Here is a 17,140-nt window from a genome sequence, read left to right on the forward strand (position 1 = left end):
CCGATATGTCTTTGTCCTTCTTGTTTGGTGTGGGTTCACAGTTTGGCGTATATTTGTTACAGTGAAGTGAAGTGAATTATATTTATATAGCGCTTTTCTCAAGAGACTCAAAGCGCTTTACATAGTGACACCCAATATCTAAGTTACATTTAAACCAGTGTGGGTGGCACTGGGAGCAGGTGGGTAAAGTGTCTTGCCCAAGGACACAACGGCAGTGACTAGGATGGCACAAGCGGGAATCGAACCTGCAACTCTCAAGTTGCTGGCACGGCCACTCTACCAACCGAGCTATGCCGCCCCAGTGTTAAAGTTGTTTATACGGCCACCCTCAGTGTGACCTGTATGGCTGTTGACCAAGTATGCCTTGCATTCACTTATGGGTGTGAAAAGCCGTAGATATTATGTGATTGGGCGGGCACGCAAAGGCAGTGCCTTTAAGGTTTATCGGCACTCAGTACTTCTTCCTACGTCCGTGTACCACTCCGTAGTCATACATTTTACTTTTTGAAACCGATACTGATAATTTCCGATCTCACATTTTAAAGCATTTGTCGGCCGATATTATCGGCATTCCGATATTATTGGACATCTCTAATTATACTACTTTCATTTAATTTCACGTAAAAAAAACAACACCCGTTATTAAGGTGAATTTTATTTTATTCTGTAGTAGTAGCGACTTCCTTGTTCACTTACGGAATTCGGTGAGCTTCCTTTGTTTAGACTTTATCGACCTGCGCTTGCAAGTGACGTCGATGCCGCATTGGGGCATTCACACTAGAGTCTGTTAAAGATTTTACTTGTAGTCATACTTGCCAACCTTGAGACTTCCGATTTCGGGAGGTGGGGGGCGTGGTCGGGGGCGGAGCGTGGTTGGGGGCGTGGTTAAGAGGGGAGGAGTATATTTACAGCTGTTGTGTGCACAGTTCCTCACTGCACTTTTTAAAAGCTGTAGATCTTATTGTCACATATGCATGATTGATTGATTGATTGAAACTTTTATTAGTAGTTTCAACAGTACAGCACATATTCCGTACAATTGACCACTAAATGGTAACACCCGAATACGTTTTTCAACTTGTTTAAGTCGGGGTCCACGTTATTCAATTCATGGTACAAATATAAACTATCAGCATAATAAAGTTATCACACAAGTTAATCATCATAGTATGTACATTTAATTATTTACATTATTTACAATCCGGGGGGGGGTGGGATGAGGAGCTTTGGTTGATATCAGTACTTCAGTCATCAACAATTGCAAGAAATGGACATTGAAACAGTGTAGGTCGTACTTAGTAGGATATGTACAGCGAGCAGATAACATAGTGAGTTTAGATAGCATAAGAACAAGTATATACATTAGAAATACATTCGACTATTTACATTAGGTTATTTACATTCCGGGGAGATGGGATGTGAATGGAGGAGGGTAATTAGGTTGAAGTTGCATGGAGGTGTTGTGGTGCATGTACAGTAAATGGTAGTATTGTCCTGTTTAAGAGTGTCACAACATTGCTGTTTACGGTAGACGAAAACGTGACTGCTGTTGTTGTGTGTTGTTACCCTCCTGGGAGGACGTTAATGAAACTGCCTAACAATAAACCCACATAAGAAACCAAGAACTCGCCCTCAATCATTCTACAGTTATAACGTCCTTGGGCAGACACGCTATTTATATTGTGGGAAGGCGGACGTGAAAACAGGCTGTCCTCACTCAGGTCCGCATGGAGCTGGAGGGGGCGTGGCCTCCAGCTCCGCCTGAATTTCGGGAGATTTTCGGGAGAAATTTTTTGTCCCGGGAGGTTTTCGGGAGAGGCGCTGAATTTCGGGAGTCTCCCGGAAAATCCATGAGGGTTGGCAAGTATGCTCGCAGTGTAAACAGTCAGCTAAAAAAATGTATTTGGCCTGCAGTGTAAAGGTAGTCTTAAAGGTATGATCATGTGACCCTGACAGCTGCTTGCACTGGATAATTGCAAACAATACAGAGTGGATCCTATATACACCAACCCTCCCCCATCACTCTCTTTTTTCTTCCACCCCCCACCACCCTTTTTTTTTCTGGTGTTGTGTGCAAGCAACCTTTTCCCACATCTTCCCCTCCCTTCCCATCTCCTTCATCCTACATCCCATCATCACCTCCATCCTCTCTCCTGCACCCACTTCTTGTGCCTCGGCTCTCTCTTCCCAGTGCTCCTCCATGCTCACAATCCATCTCAATCAGTTCCCCCTCCCCCTATGTCCCTTACACTTTCCCCAGGTAGGAGGGTCCATTGCGTAGGACGTGTGTGTGTGTGTGTGTGTGTGTGTGTGTGTGTGTGTGTGTGTGTGTGTGTGTGTGTGTGTGTGTGTGTGTGTGTGTGTGTGTGTGTGTGTGTGTGTGTGTGTGTGTGTGTGTGTGCATCGGAGGCTGGTTGATTTAACCCTACAACTAAAGGAGTTTTCTCAGAGAGCAAAGAATAAGGCAAAAGGGTACAGAAAAATATAAAGACACAGAGGAGACACATTTTTTCCACACACCCATTGGGAGAGCGGTATGAAGCGGCATTTTAAGTTATTTTAAAATACAATTTCTGATTCGTCAATATCTCCCATTCGTTTGTGATGCAAAATGTTTTTTTTTGTCTACAAACCCCGTTTCCATATGAGTTGGGAAATATAAACGGAATACAATGATTTGTAAATCCTTTTCAACCCATATTCAGTTGAATATGCTACAAAGACAACATATTTGATGTTCAAACTGCTAATTTTATTTATTTATTTATTTTTTTGAATAATCATTAACTTTAGAATTTGATGCAAGAAACACGTGACAAAGAAGTTGGGAAAGGTAGCAATAAATACTGATAAAGTTGAGGAATGCTCATCAAATACTTATTTGGAACATCCCACAGGTGTGCAGGCTAATTGGGAACAGGTGGGTGCCATGATTGGGTATAAAAACAGCTTCCCCAAAAATGCACCGTCTTTCATAAGAAAGGATGGGGCGAGTTACACCCCTTTGTCCACAACTGCGTGAGCAAATAGTCAAACAGTTTAAGAAAAACGTTTCTCGAAGTGCAATTGCAAGACATTTAGGGATTCAAACATCTACAGTCCATAATATAAACAAAAGGTTCTGAGTATCTGGAGAAATCACTCGCTGTAAGCGGCATGGCCGGAAACCAACATTGAATGACCGTGACCTTCGATCCCTCAGACGGCACTGTATCAAAAACCGACATCAATCATTAAAGGATATCACCACATGGCCTCACAAACATTTTCGTCGATGTTCTCTACTAAATCCTTTCAGCGAAAATATTGCAATATTGCGAAATGTTTAAGTATGACACATAGAACGGACCTGCTATCCCCGTTTTAAATAAGAAAATCTCATTTCAGTAGGCCTTTAACACTGTTACAAATATGCGACACACTGTGAACCCACACCAAACAAGTATGACAAACACATTTCGGGAGAACATCTGCACCGTAACACAACATAACAAATACCCAGACACCCTTGCAGCACTAACTCTTCTGAGATGCTACAATATACACGCCTCGCTACTCCCCATACCCCTTCCCCCACCTCAACTTAGCACACCTTAACCTCCTCATGCTCTTTCAGGGAGAGCATGTTTAAAAAAATAATGCACTTTGTGATTTCAATAATAAATATGGCAGTCCCACGTTGGCATTTTTTTTCCATATCTTGAGTTGAATAATTTGGAAAACCTTGTTACATTGTTTAATGCATCTAGCAGGGCATCACAACAAAATTAGGCATAATAATGTGTTAACTCCACGACTGTATATATCGGTTGATATCGGAATCGGTAATTAAGAGTTGGACAATATCGGAATATCGGACATGGGCAAAAAAAACATTATCGGATATATCTAGAGCAGGGGTCACCAACGCGGTGCCCACGGGCACCACGTAGCCCGTAAGGACCAGATGAGTCGCCCGCTGGCCTGTTCTAAAAATAGATCAAATACAGGCACTTACCAGTGAACTGCCTCGATTTTTTACATTTCATTTATTCACTAGCGAGCTGGCTGCCTCTATTTTTCTAATTGCATTTATTTACCAGCAAGCTGGTCTCGCTTTGCTCAACATTTTTAATTCTAAGAGAGACAAAACTCAAATAGAATTTGAAAATCCAAGAAAATATTTTAAAGACTTGGTCTTCACTTGTTTAAATAAATTCATTTATTTTTTTACTTTGCTTCTTATAACTTTCAGAAAGACATTTTTTTTTTATATTGTAAAGAATAATAAATTTATTTTAATTTAATTCTTCATTTTAGCTTCTGTTTTTTCGACGAAGAATATTTGTGAAATATTTCTTCAGACTTATTATGATTTAAAATTCAAAAAAATTATTCTGGCAAATCTAGAAAATCTTTAGAATGAAATTTAAATCTTATTCCAAAGTATTTTGAATTTCTTTTAAAATTTTTGTTCTGGAAAATCTAGAAGAAATAATGATTTGTCTTTGTTAGAAATATAGCTTGGTCCAATTTGTTATACATTCTAACAAAGTGCAGATTGGGTTTTAACTTATTTAAAACATATCATCAAAAATATATATTTATTGTGAGAAATCATTAAGATGATCAGTGTTTCCACATTAATTATTAATAATATAGCGTTGAAGGTAAATTGAGCAAATTGGCTATTTCTGGCAATTTATTTAAGTGTGTATCAAACTGGTAGCCCTTCGCATTAATCAGTACCCAAGAAGTAGCTCTTGGTTTCAAAAAGGTTGGTGACCCCCGCTCTAGAGATTTATAACCAGCCCCTTCCCCACCTTGCTAAAACCTCCTCAAACGTCTACCAGTTGTACAAACACTTCTCATCTAACTATTATAGTGTGTATGTTATGGGGATGGTTTTTGTTGTGGTTTGTGCAGCCCTTTGAGACACTAGTGATTTAGGGCTATATAAATAATCATTGATTGATTGATTGATATATTTGCATAGTATGCATATATTATCAATGGTGTAAACCAGGGGTGTCAAACTCAAATACAGAGTGGGCCAACATTTAAAACTGAACAAAGCCGCGGGCCAAGGTTGAACGAATTAACCTTTTAATAGGGACCCAAACAAGTTTTGCATTGAATATTAAACAAGTGAGACTTATATAACTTCATAGTGACATGCAAAATCGAGTTTCAAATAATACTAATAATGTAAAAAATAGCAATGGCATATCAAATCAAATTTAAATGGAAATTGAATGCCTCTTTTCTATTTGCAGCCTTCTCAGGTAAATCTCAAAATAAACTTTTCCCACAGGCTAATGATAAATTGTTATACTTTAGCGTCCAGGAAGAGGTAGTGCTGCAAGGGATTATGTGTATTTGTTATGTTGTGTTTATGTTGTGTTACAGTGCGGACGTTCTCCCGAAATTTTGCTTGTCATTCTCGTTTAGTGTTGGTTCACAGTGTGGCGCATATTTGTAACAGTCTTAAAGTTGTTTATACGGCCACCCTCAGTGTGACCTGTATGGCTGTTGACCAAGCTTGCATTGCATTAGCGTGTGTGTGTGTGTGTGTGTGTAAAAGCCACATATATCATGTGACTAGGCCGGCACGCTGTTTCTACGTAGGAAAAGCGGACGTGACGAAAGGTTTTAGAGGACGCTTGAGGCAGTGCCTTTAAGGCATGCCCCCAATGTTGTTGTCCAGGTGGGAATGGGGAGAAATTTGGGGGAATGGTTGCCCCGTGATTTTCGTGAGGGGCACTGAAATTTGGGAGTCTCCTTGGAAAATCGGGGGGAGTATTAGCGGTGAATGCGGTGTTACACCAGCTCTAATGTTAATTTGATATTGCCTCAAGGGCCAAATGGAAATTTGGTCCGCGGGCCAGAGTTTGACAGCCATGGTGTAAATACAAATCTTTATATATCTAGAAAGGGTGGTCGTAAAGAGCAGTGGTCCCCAACCTACCGGGCCGCGGCCCATTACTGGGCCGTGACCTGATTGGTACCGGGCCGCAGAAGAATTTTTTATCAATTTTCATTAAAAAAAAAAAAAAAAAAAATTTTTTATTTTTTTATTAAATTAACATAAAAAACACTATACACTTACAATTAGTGCACCAACCACAAAACCTCCCTTTTTCATGACAAAAACGTCCCTTTTTCATGACAAAGGAGAAAAAAAAAAAAAAAAAAAAATTCTCCCCCAAACCCCGGGCCGCGGGACAACTTATTAAGCATTGACCGGTCCGCGGCTCCAAAAAGGTTGGGGACCACTGGTAAAGAGGTATACATTTTTGTGTATTTGTTCTGTTGTGTTTATGTCGTGTTACAGTGCGGATGTTCTCCCGAAATTTAGCTTGTCATTCTCGTTTAGTGTTGGTTCACAGTGTGGCGCATATTTGTAACAGTCTTAAAGTTGTTTATACGGCCACCCTCAGTGTGACCTGTATGGCTGTTGACCAAGCTTGCATTGCATTAGTATCAGTATTAGCGGTGAATGCGGTGTTACAGCAACACCGCCGCTGTATAATACCGGTGGGCCAGCTCTAATGTTAATTTGATATTGCCTCAAGGGCCAAATGAAAATACACGGCGGGCCAGAGTTTGACACCATGGTGTAAATGCAAATCTTTATACATCTAGAAAGGGTGGTCATAAAGAGCAGTGGTCCCCAACCTACCGGGCCGTGACCTGATTGGTACCGGGCCGCAGAAGAATTTTTTCTTAATTTTTATTTAAAAAAAAAAAACTTCCATCCATCCATCCATTTTCTACCGCTTATTCCCTTTCGGGGTTGCGGGGGGCGCTGGCGCCTATCTCACTTTTTTTTTTTTTATTAAATCAACCTAAAAAACACAATATACACTTACAATTAGTGCACCAACCACAAAACCTCCCTTTTTCATGACAAGAACGTCCCTTTTTCATGACAAAGGAGAAAAAAAAAAAAGAAAAAAAATTCCCCCCCAACCCCCGGGCCGCGGGACAAATTATTAAGCATTGACCGGTCCGCGGCTCCAAAAAGGTTGGGGACCACTGGTAAAGAGGTATACATTTTTGTGTATTTGTTCGGTTGTGTTTATGTCGTGTTACAGTGCAGATGTTCTCCCGAAATTTAGCTTGTCATTCTCGTTTAGTGTTGGTTCACAGTGTGGCGCATATTTGTAACAATCTTAAAGTTGTTTATACGGCCACCCTCAGTGTGACCTGTATGACTGTTGACCAAGCTTGCATTGCATTAGTATGAGTATTAGCGGTGAATGCGGTGTTACAACAACACCGCCGCTGTATAATACCGGTGGGCCAGCTCTAATGTTAATTTGATATTGCTTCAAGGGCCGAATGAAATTACACGGCGGGCCAGAGTTTGACACCATGGTGTAAATACAAATCTTTATATTTCTAGAAAGGGTGGTCGTAAAGAGCAGTGGTCCCCAACCACCGGGTCGCGACCCGGTACCGGGCCGTGACCTGATTGGTACCGGGCCGCAGAAGTATTTTTTATTAATTTTTATTTTTAAAAAAAAAACTTTTTTTTTTAATTAAATCAACATAAAAAACACAATATACACTTACATTTAGTGCACCAACCACAAAATCTACCTTTTTCATGACAAAAACGTCCCTTTTTCATGACCCCCGGGCCGCGGGACAAATTAAGCATTGACCGGTCCGCGGCTCCAAAAAGGTTGGGGACGACTGGTAAAGAGGTATACATTTTTGTGTATTTGTTCTGTTGTGTTTATGTCGTGTTACAGTGCGGATGTTCTCCCGAAATTTAGCTTGTCATTCTCGTTTAGTGTTGGTTCACGGTGTGGCCAAATGAAAATACACGGCGGGCCAGAGTTTGACACACATGGTGTAAATACAAATCTTTATATATCTAGAAAGGGTGGTCGTAAAGAGCAGTGGTCCCCAACCACCGGGCCGCGGCCCGTTACCGGGCCGTGACCTGATTGGTACCGGGCCGCAGAAGATTTTTTTAATTAATTTTTATTTTTAAAAAAATATATATGTATATTTTTTTTTATTAAATCAACATAAAAAACACAATTTACACTTACAATTAGTGCACTAACCACAAAACCTCCCTTTTTCATGACAAAGGAAAAAACTAAAAAAAATCCCCCCTCCACCTCCTGGGCCGCGGGACAAATTATTAAGCATTGACCGGTCCGCGGCTCCAAAAAGGTTGGGGACCACTGGTAAAGAGGTATACATTTTTCCCTCAGGTCTCAAGAAGGTAACAAATACGAGAAAGTGTGTGTGTGTGAGCGTGCAGGTGGGTGTGTTTGCGTGCGCGTGCGTGTGTGTGCGCGCGCCCCCATCAGCAGCCCACTTACCGCCACACTTGCCCCAGCTGCAGGATGTGAACGACGGCCTGCCACAGCCAGATGGTGGCCAGCTGCAGGCGGTCCCTGCCGGGGTAGTGACACCCGGGGGCCACCGAGCCCCGCTTCGTCAGCCCCTCCACCTCCCCGAGGCCCCCGCCGGTGTAGTCCTGCACAAACCAGCGGAAACTCAGGATCTGCACCAGCACGGAAGGCACCAGCACGAAGAAGAGCGTGAGGCCGAACCACAGGTAGTCCCGCCGCTGGTAGTAGTCCAGCGCCAGGCACAGGTCCGTGCCCACGTCCCAGAAGAAGACCAGGAGGGCCAGGATGATCCAGAGGCAGTCCAGCCACAGCTGCTCCCGGGGCGGGCAGTGAGTCTCCCGGACCCCGACCCCGCCGGACTGGCCGCCGCCGCCGCCGACCAGAGAGCCGAGGCAGGCGGAGCGGCAGCCCCAGTAGCACGCCGACGAGCGGCAGCACTGGCAGATGTGGAGCGCGGCGGAGTCCAGGGGTTCGTCCGCGTCGACGTCGTAGAAGTGGGCGAAACCCACCCCGGCTTTACCGTCCGACTGCGCGGCCATGTTCCCCTTCCCGCTCGTGCCCTCCGGCGAAAAACACGACAGTCGCCCCGTGGTGCTTCCGAGTCACTCCTCCGATACCTGCTGTTCGCTTCCCTCTGGGTCTCCTTCCAGCCCGGGCCGAGAGGAGCCATCAGAGCCCCTCGCCCCGGTCCATCGGAGACACCGTCACCGCATCAGCACCGGAGACCTCATCTGGTCCTGCACGCTCCGTCATCTCCAGCTGATGACGTCATGCATCGTGCTTTTTTTTTTTTTTTTTTTTTTAATCTTAATTTTTTTGAAGCCGGTGAGTGGAAAAAAAACGTCTCTCGGTTATTACGCTCACCTCAACCCCCCGAAACCCTTCCGTGTCCGGGCAGCAGTGCAAGCGAGGTGCCGCCCGTGCCCGGTCCTGTCCCGTCGCTGCGCCCTCTAGCGGTGAACAACTTCAGCCCGGTGTGACACATCTGCACGCGCATGCGCAGAGCAAGTGAGGTATTCGTGGAATGACGGAATGTGCTCCTGGTGGGGGAAAAAACACCCCCACACCTCCACCTGACATTCTAGCCTACGTCATCATCACACGTTTAGCTGTGTGGAAAAAAAAAAAAAAAAAGGTTAAATCAGTAGTTCTTAAAGGCCTACTGAAATGAGATTTTCTTATTTAAACGGGGATAGCAGGTCCATTCTATGTCATACTTGATCAGCGTAGCTCGGTTGGTAGAGTGGCCATGCCAGCAACTTGAGGGTTGCAGGTTTGATTCCCACTTGTGCCATCCTAGTCACTGCCGTTGTGTCCTTGGGCAAGACACTTTACCCACCTGCTCCCAGTGCCACCCACACTGGTTTAAATGTAACTTTGATATTTGGTGTCACTATGTAAAGCGCTTTGAGTCACTTGAGAAAAGCGCTATATAAATATGATTCACTTCACATTTCGCGATATTGCCATATTTTTGCTGAAAGGATTTAGTAGAGAACATCAACGATAAAGTTCACAACTTTTGGTCGCTAATAAAAAAGCCTTGCCTTTACCGGAAGTAGCAGACGATGTGCGCGTGACGTCACGGGTTGTAGGGCTCCTCACATCCTCACATTGTTTATAATCATGGCCACCAGCAGCAAGAGCGATTCGGACTGAGAAAGCAACTATTTCCCCATTAATTTGAGCGAGGATGAAAGATTCGTGGATGAGGAAATTTAGAGTGAAGGCCTAGAAAGAAAAAAAAAAGGCAAGGGCAGTGAGCGCGATTCAGATGTTTTTAGACACATTTACTAGGATAATTCTGGGAAATCCCTTATCTGCCAATTGTGTTGGTAGTGTTTTAATGAGTTACATAGTATCTTAAAGTCGGAGGGGTGTGGCCACGGGTGTGTTGACGCACAGTGTCTCAGGGAAGTCGACGGCAGCAGTATGGGCGGCACAAGCTCAGCTGATCTCCGGTAAGAAGCGACTTTTGACCACAATTTTCTCACCGAAACCTGCTGGTTGACATTTGGTTGGGATCCATGTTCGCTCTGATCCATAGTAAAGTTTCACCTCCGTGACTTTTAAACAAGGAATCACCGTGTGTTTGAGTGGATAAAGGCTAAAGCTTCCCAACTCCATCTTTCTACTTTGACTTCTCCATTATTAATTGAACAAATTGCAAACGATTCAGCAACACAGATCTCCAAAATACTGTGTAATTTTGCCGTTAAAGCAGGCGACTTTTAGCTGTGTGTGTGTGCAGCGCTCGTATTCCCTAACAGCCCGTGACGTCAAGCGTACGCGTCATCATTACGCGACGTTTTCAAGAAAAAACTCCCGGGAAATTTAAAATTGCAATTTAGTAAACTAAAAAGGCCGTATTGGCATGTGTTGCAATGTTAATATTTCATCATTGATATATAAACTATCAGACTGCGTGGTGGGTAGTAATGAGATTTTCTTATTTAAAAGGGGATAGGAGGTCCATTCTATGTGTCATACTTGATCATTTCGCGATATTGCCATATTTTTGCTGAAAGAATTTAGTAGAGAACATCGACGATAAAGTTTGCAACTTTTGGTCGCTAATAAAAAAGCCTTGCCTGTACCGGAAGTAGCAGAAGATGTGCGCGTGACGTCACGGGTTGTAGGGCTCTTCACATCCTCACATTGTTTATAATCATGGCCACCAGCAGCAAGAGCGAGTCGGACCGAGAAAGCGACGATTTCCCCATTAATTTGAGCGAGGATGAACGATTCGTGGATGAGGAAAGTTAGAGTGAAGCACTAGGAAAAAAAACGTGAGTGCAGTGGGAGCGATTCAGATGTTATTAGACACATTTACTAGGATAATTATGGAAAATCTCTTATCTAATTATTGTGTTAATAGTGTTTTAGTGAGATCATAAAGGCATACCTGAAAGTTGGAGGGCTGCGGTGACCGCCAGTGTCTCTGAGAGAAGCCAATGGAGGAGCCAGGATGACAGCTGCTGCAGGAGGACGCTAGCTCCGCACAAGTCTCCGGTAAGAGCCGACTTAAAATCACAATTTTCTCATCCCAAAACTTGCTGGTTGACATGTGGTAGAGAAACATGTTTGCTAAAGCTTCACAACAAACAAAGAAACACCGGCTGTGTTTCGGTTGCTAAGGACAGCTGCAATCCACCGTTTTCCACCGACAGCATTCTTCTTTGATGTCTCCATTATTAAATGAACAAATTGCAAAAGATTCAGCAACACAGATCTCCAAAATACTGTGTAATTATGCGATGAAAAGAGAAAACTTTCAGCTGTAAGTGGTACTGGGATAAAAATATCTGCTCAACCAATAACGTCACAATCATTCCGCATCGTTTTTAACAGGAAATTCCGCAGGAAATTTAAAATTGCAATTTAGTAAACTTAAAAGGCCGTATTGGCATGTGTTGCAATGTTAATATTTCATCATTGATATATAAACTATCAGACTGGGTGGTCGGTAGTAGTGGGTTTCATCCATCCATCCATTCTCTACCGCTTATTCCCTTTTGGGGGCGCTGGCGCCTATCTCAGCTAAAATCGGGCGGAAGGCGGGGTACACCCTGGACAAGTCGCCACCTCATCGCAGTGGGTTTCAGTAGGCCTTTAAATCTTTTTCCCCACCATAATGACCAACATTAAAATACAGTAGTGTAGTAGGCCTACGTTTTCATTAAAAACAATGCAGAAGTTTTATTTAACAAGCATATTTAGATGATGGATGGATGGATGGATGGATTTAATATTTTTGGCAACAGTGACATTACACACCGTTTGAACAGTAACACTTTGTTTGAATATAGGAAAATAAAACATAACGTGTATTTTAATCAAGTGTTTTTTTTTTTTTTGGTGTATCACTACCCATCCATCCATCCATCCATTTTTTACCGCTTGTCCCTTTTTAAATGGAACATAAATGTGAAGTGACGTGAATTATATTTATATAGCGCTTTTCTCTAGTGACTCAAAGCGCTTTACATAGTGAAACCCAATATCTAGGTTACATTTAAACCAGTGCGGGTGGCACTGGGAGCAGGTGGGTAAAGTGTCTTGCCCAAGGACACAACGGCAGTGACTAGGATGGCAGAAGCGGGAATCGAACCTGCAACCCTCAAGTTGCTGGCACGGCCACTCTACCAACCGAGCTATACCGCCCCAAATAGACATTATCGTATATTCCATGACATATTTGTCCTCTATGTTTTTTAGATGTACGAACTTTTGGAGGCAAGCCTCTTGGTTGTCATGGCGACCATAGGTGTGCAGATGATGCTGACACGGTAGACCAGTGTTTTTTAACCTTTTCTGAGCCAGGGCACATTTTTTTCATTGAAATAATCCCAAGGCACACCACCAGCAGAAAGCATACAAAAATTTAACTCAGCCCCTGATATTGACAATAAATTCATCCATCCATCCATCCATCATCTTCCGCTTATCCGAGGTCGGGTCGCGGGGGCAGCAGCCGAAGCAGGGAAGCCCAGACTTCCCTCTCCCCAGCCACTTCGTCCAGCTCTTCCCGGGGGATTCCGAGGCGTTCCCAGGCCAGCCGGGAGACATAGTCTTCCCAACGTGTCCTGGGTCTTCCCCGTGGCCTCCTACCGGTTGGACGTGCCCTAAACACCTCCCTAGGGAGGCCTTCGGGTGGCATCCTGACCAGAGGCCCGAACCACCTCATCTGGCTCCTCTCGATGTGGAGGAGCAGCGGCTTTACTTTGAGCTCCCCCCGGATGGCAGAGCTTCTCACCATATATGGATGGACCGCTCGTCGGGACCCAGGATGGACCGCTCGCCTGTGTATCGGTTGGGGACATCTCTACGCTGCTGATCCGCCTCCGCTTGAGATGGTTTCCTGTGGACGGGACTCTCGCTGCTGTCTTGGATCCGCTTTGAACTGAACTCTCGCGGCTGTGTTGGAGCCACTATGGATTGAACTTTCACAGTATCATGTTAGACCTGCTCGACATCCATTGCTTTCGGTCCCCTAGAGGGGGGGGGGGGTGCCCACATCTGAGGTCCTCTCCAAGGTTTCTCATAGTTAGCATTGTCACTGGCGTCCCACTGGATGTGAATTCTCCCTGCCCACTGGGTGTGAGTTTTCCTTGCCCTTATGTGGGTTCTTCCGAGGATGTCGTAGTCGTAATGGTTTGTACAGTCCTTTGAGACATTTGTGATTTGGGGCTATATAAATAAACATTGATTGATATTTAAGGGAGAGCCCCGCCACCCGGCAGAGGAAACTCATTTCGGCCGCTTGTACCCGTGATCTTATCCTTTCGGTCATAACCTAAAGTTCATGACCATAGGTGAGGATGGGAACGTAGATCGACCGGTAAATTGAGAGCTTTGCCTTCCGGCTCAGCTCCTTCTTCACCACAACGGATCGATACAACGTCCGCATTACTGAAGACGCCGCACCGATCCGCCTGTCGATCTCACGATCCACTCTTCCCTCACTCGTGAACAAGACTCCTAGGTACTTGAAGTCCTCCACTTGGGGCAGGGTCTCCTCCCCAACCCGGAGATGGCACTCCACCCTTTTCCGGGCGAGAACCATGGACTCGGACTTGGAGGTGCTGATTCTCATTCCGGTCGCTTCACACTCGGCTGCGAACCGGTCCAGTGAGAGCTGAAGATCCCGGCCAGATGAAGCCATCAGGACCACATCATCTGCAAAAAGCAGAGACCTAATCCCGCGGTCACCAAACCGGAACCCCTCAACGCCTTGACTGCGCCTAGAAATTCTGTCCATAAAAGTTATGAACAGAATCGGTGACAAAGGACAGCCTTGGTGGAGTCCAACCCTCACTGGAAACGTGTCCGACTTACTGCCGGCAATGCGGACCAAGCTCTGGCACTGATCCTACAGGGAGTGGACCGCCACAATAAGACAGTCCGATACCCCATACTCTCTGAGCACTCCCTACAGGACTTCCCGAGGGACACGGTCGAATGCCTTCTCCAAGTCCACAAAGCACATGTGGACTGGTTGGGCAGACTCCCATGCACCCTCAAGAACCCTGCCGAGAGTATAGAGCTGGTCCACAGTTCCACGACCAGGACGAAAACCACACTGTTCCTCCTGAATCAGAGGTTCGATTATCCGGCGTGGAATAACAATTACAATAAATTCAGTTCTCCGTAAATTATTTTGAATTTTTGGGTGTTTTCCTGTGTGTAGTGTTTTAGTTCTTGTCTTGCGCTCCTATTTTTTTGGCTTTTCCTGTGTTGTTGGTATTTTCTCGTAGCAGTTTCATGTCTTCCTTGAACGCTATTCCCCGCACCTGCTTTGTTTTCGCAATCAAGACTATATATGTTGTGAGGATGCTATCCTGTTGATTGTCATGTCATATATGGATGCGCTTTGTGGACGCCGTCTGCTCCGCACACTGTAAGTCTTTGCTGTCGTCCAGCATTCTGTTTTGTTTACTTTGCAGCCAGTTCAGTTTTAGTTTAGTTTCCCTAAGCTTCAATGCCTTTTCTTAGTGGCACTTAACAATACTTAGCGGCATTCGCCTTTTGTTTATTTTTGGTTTAAGTGTTAAATACGTTTTTACCTACACGCTTCCTCCCGCATATTGTGATCACCACAAACCATGTTACCGACATCTACAAAGCAATTAGCCACCTGCTGCCACCTATTGATATGGAAGAGTATTACACGGTTAATCTGCCGAGCTCTAGACAGCACCGACACTCAACAACGGCACATTTGCGGATTATAATTGCTGGTTTGCAAAAAATTATTTTTAACCCAATTAGGTGAAATTCGATAATCTCCCACGGCACACCAGACTGTATCTCACGGCACAGTGGTTGAAAAACACTGCGGTAGACGGTTGTCTATTTGCTTTACACATTTGATGATTTTTTTTTTACGACCATTTTACACTGACTTATGTGACATTGAAATTTTTTTAATAGTGATTTTTAAACACTTATTTTTTTCACACTGAATTTTAACAGATTAATTGTTTTAACGCACTAATTTTGCTTACACATTTACATTCGATGAAATTGTCCGCATCATTTGCATGTTTCCAATAATTCGTTAAAGGGAAATGAATTAATTCAATAATTTGCATAATTTTGTCTATGCCTACTACATTATTTTATATTGGCCTGCCACGTCATTTTGTCGGGATTTGCCACATTTAGTTGTGACTCGTTTTGTGACTCACCACTTCATTTTGTTGTGGCCCGCTGTATAATTTTGTTGTGGGCCTCCATATAATTTTATTTTGGCCTGGCAAATTATTTTGTTATGACTCGCCACATAATTTTGTTGTGACTCATCACTTAAATTTGTTGGGACTCCCCACAAAAAAAATTTGTGACTCGCCACTTTATTTTGTTGTGGCCCGCCACATTATTTTTTTTTGTGACTCGCCACTTTATTTTGTCGTGGCATGCCGCTCATTTTACTGTGGCCTGCCGTCTCATTTTGTTGTGACTTGCCACTTAATTTTGTCGTAGCCCGCCACATAATTTTTTGTGACTCGTCACTTTATTTTGTCGTGGCATGCCGTCTCATTTTGTCGTGACTTGCCACTTAATTTTGTCGTAGCCCGCAACATAATTTTTTTGTGACTCACCAATTTATTTTGTCTTGGCATGCTGCACATTTTACAGTGGACTGCCGTATCATTTTGTCGTGACTTGCCACTTAATTTTGTCGTGGCCCGCCACATCATTTTTTTGTGACTAATCACTTAATTTTGTTGTGCCCTGCCATATAATTTTGTTATGACTCGCCACGTCATTTTGTCGTGACTCGCCACGTCACTGTTTTTTTAGATGTACAAACTCTTGGAGACAAGCCTCTTGGTTGTCATGGCAACGGTAGGTGTGCAGATGATGCTGACACGGTACACAGTTGTCTGTCTGCTTTACACATTTTAGTTTTTTTCTTTTTTTTTTTAGTTTTTAACCACCATTTTTGCACTGCGTTACACTGACTTATTTGACACTGATTTTTGTAATAGTGATTTTTATACACTTACTTTTTTACACCGAATTTTAACAGACGGACTGTTTTAACGCACTAATTTTGCTTCCACATTTGTTAGACCCGCTCGACATCCATTGCTTTCGGTCCCCTAGAGGGGAGGGGGGGTTGCCCACATCTGAGGTCCTCTCCAAGGTTTCTCATAGTCAGCATTGTCACTGGCGTCCCACTGGATGTGAATTCTCCCTGCCCACTGGGTGTGAGTTTTCCTTGCCCTTTTGTGGGTTCTTCCAAGGATGTTGTAGTCGTAATGATTTGTGCAGTCCTTTGAGACATTTGTGATTTGGGGCTATATAAATAAACATTGATTGATTGATTGATTGATTGATATTCAATGAAATAGTCTGCATTTTTCCAATAATTAATTAACAAGAAATAATTCAATAATTTGTATCATGTTGTTTATGCCCACCCCTTTTTTTTTTATTGTGGCCAGCCACATAATTTTGTTGGGATTTTCCACATTGTATTGTGAACCGCTGCTTAATTTTATTGTGGCCCACCATATCATTTTGTCATGACTCGCCACTTCATTTTGTCTTGGCCTGCCACATCATTTTTTTGTGACTCACCACTTCATTTTGTCATGGCCCGCCATGTACTTTTAATGTGGCCTGCCACTTCATTTTGTTGTGATTCACCACTTAAATTTGTGGTGGCCCACCATATCATTTTGTCTTGGCCTGCCTTATATTGTGGCCTGCCAATTTCTTTTGTTGTGACTCGCCACATCATTTTGTTGTGAGTTACCAATTACATTTTTTGT

General features: G+C 43.7%; 2 protein-coding genes across 3 annotated transcripts in view; one reads left to right on the forward strand and one right to left on the reverse strand.

The window, feature by feature from the left end:
* LOC133544117 (XK-related protein 6-like) overlaps positions 1 to 9,295 on the reverse strand; it is a 41,115-nt gene extending 31,820 nt beyond the window's left edge. Inside the window, exon 1 of the mRNA XM_061889182.1 lies at positions 8,325 to 9,295. Within this exon, the coding sequence (XP_061745166.1) occupies positions 8,325 to 8,896 (572 nt within the window). The 5' untranslated portion in view covers positions 8,897 to 9,295. The remainder of the gene's footprint in view (positions 1 to 8,324) is intronic.
* The window catches only part of gckr (glucokinase (hexokinase 4) regulator), a 74,096-nt gene that overhangs the window by 11,999 nt on the left and 44,957 nt on the right, over positions 1 to 17,140 (forward strand). The window lies entirely within an intron of this gene.

This window comes from Nerophis ophidion, linkage group LG27 (genome assembly GCF_033978795.1).
Source record: "Nerophis ophidion isolate RoL-2023_Sa linkage group LG27, RoL_Noph_v1.0, whole genome shotgun sequence".
NCBI lineage: Eukaryota > Metazoa > Chordata > Actinopteri > Syngnathiformes > Syngnathidae > Nerophis > Nerophis ophidion.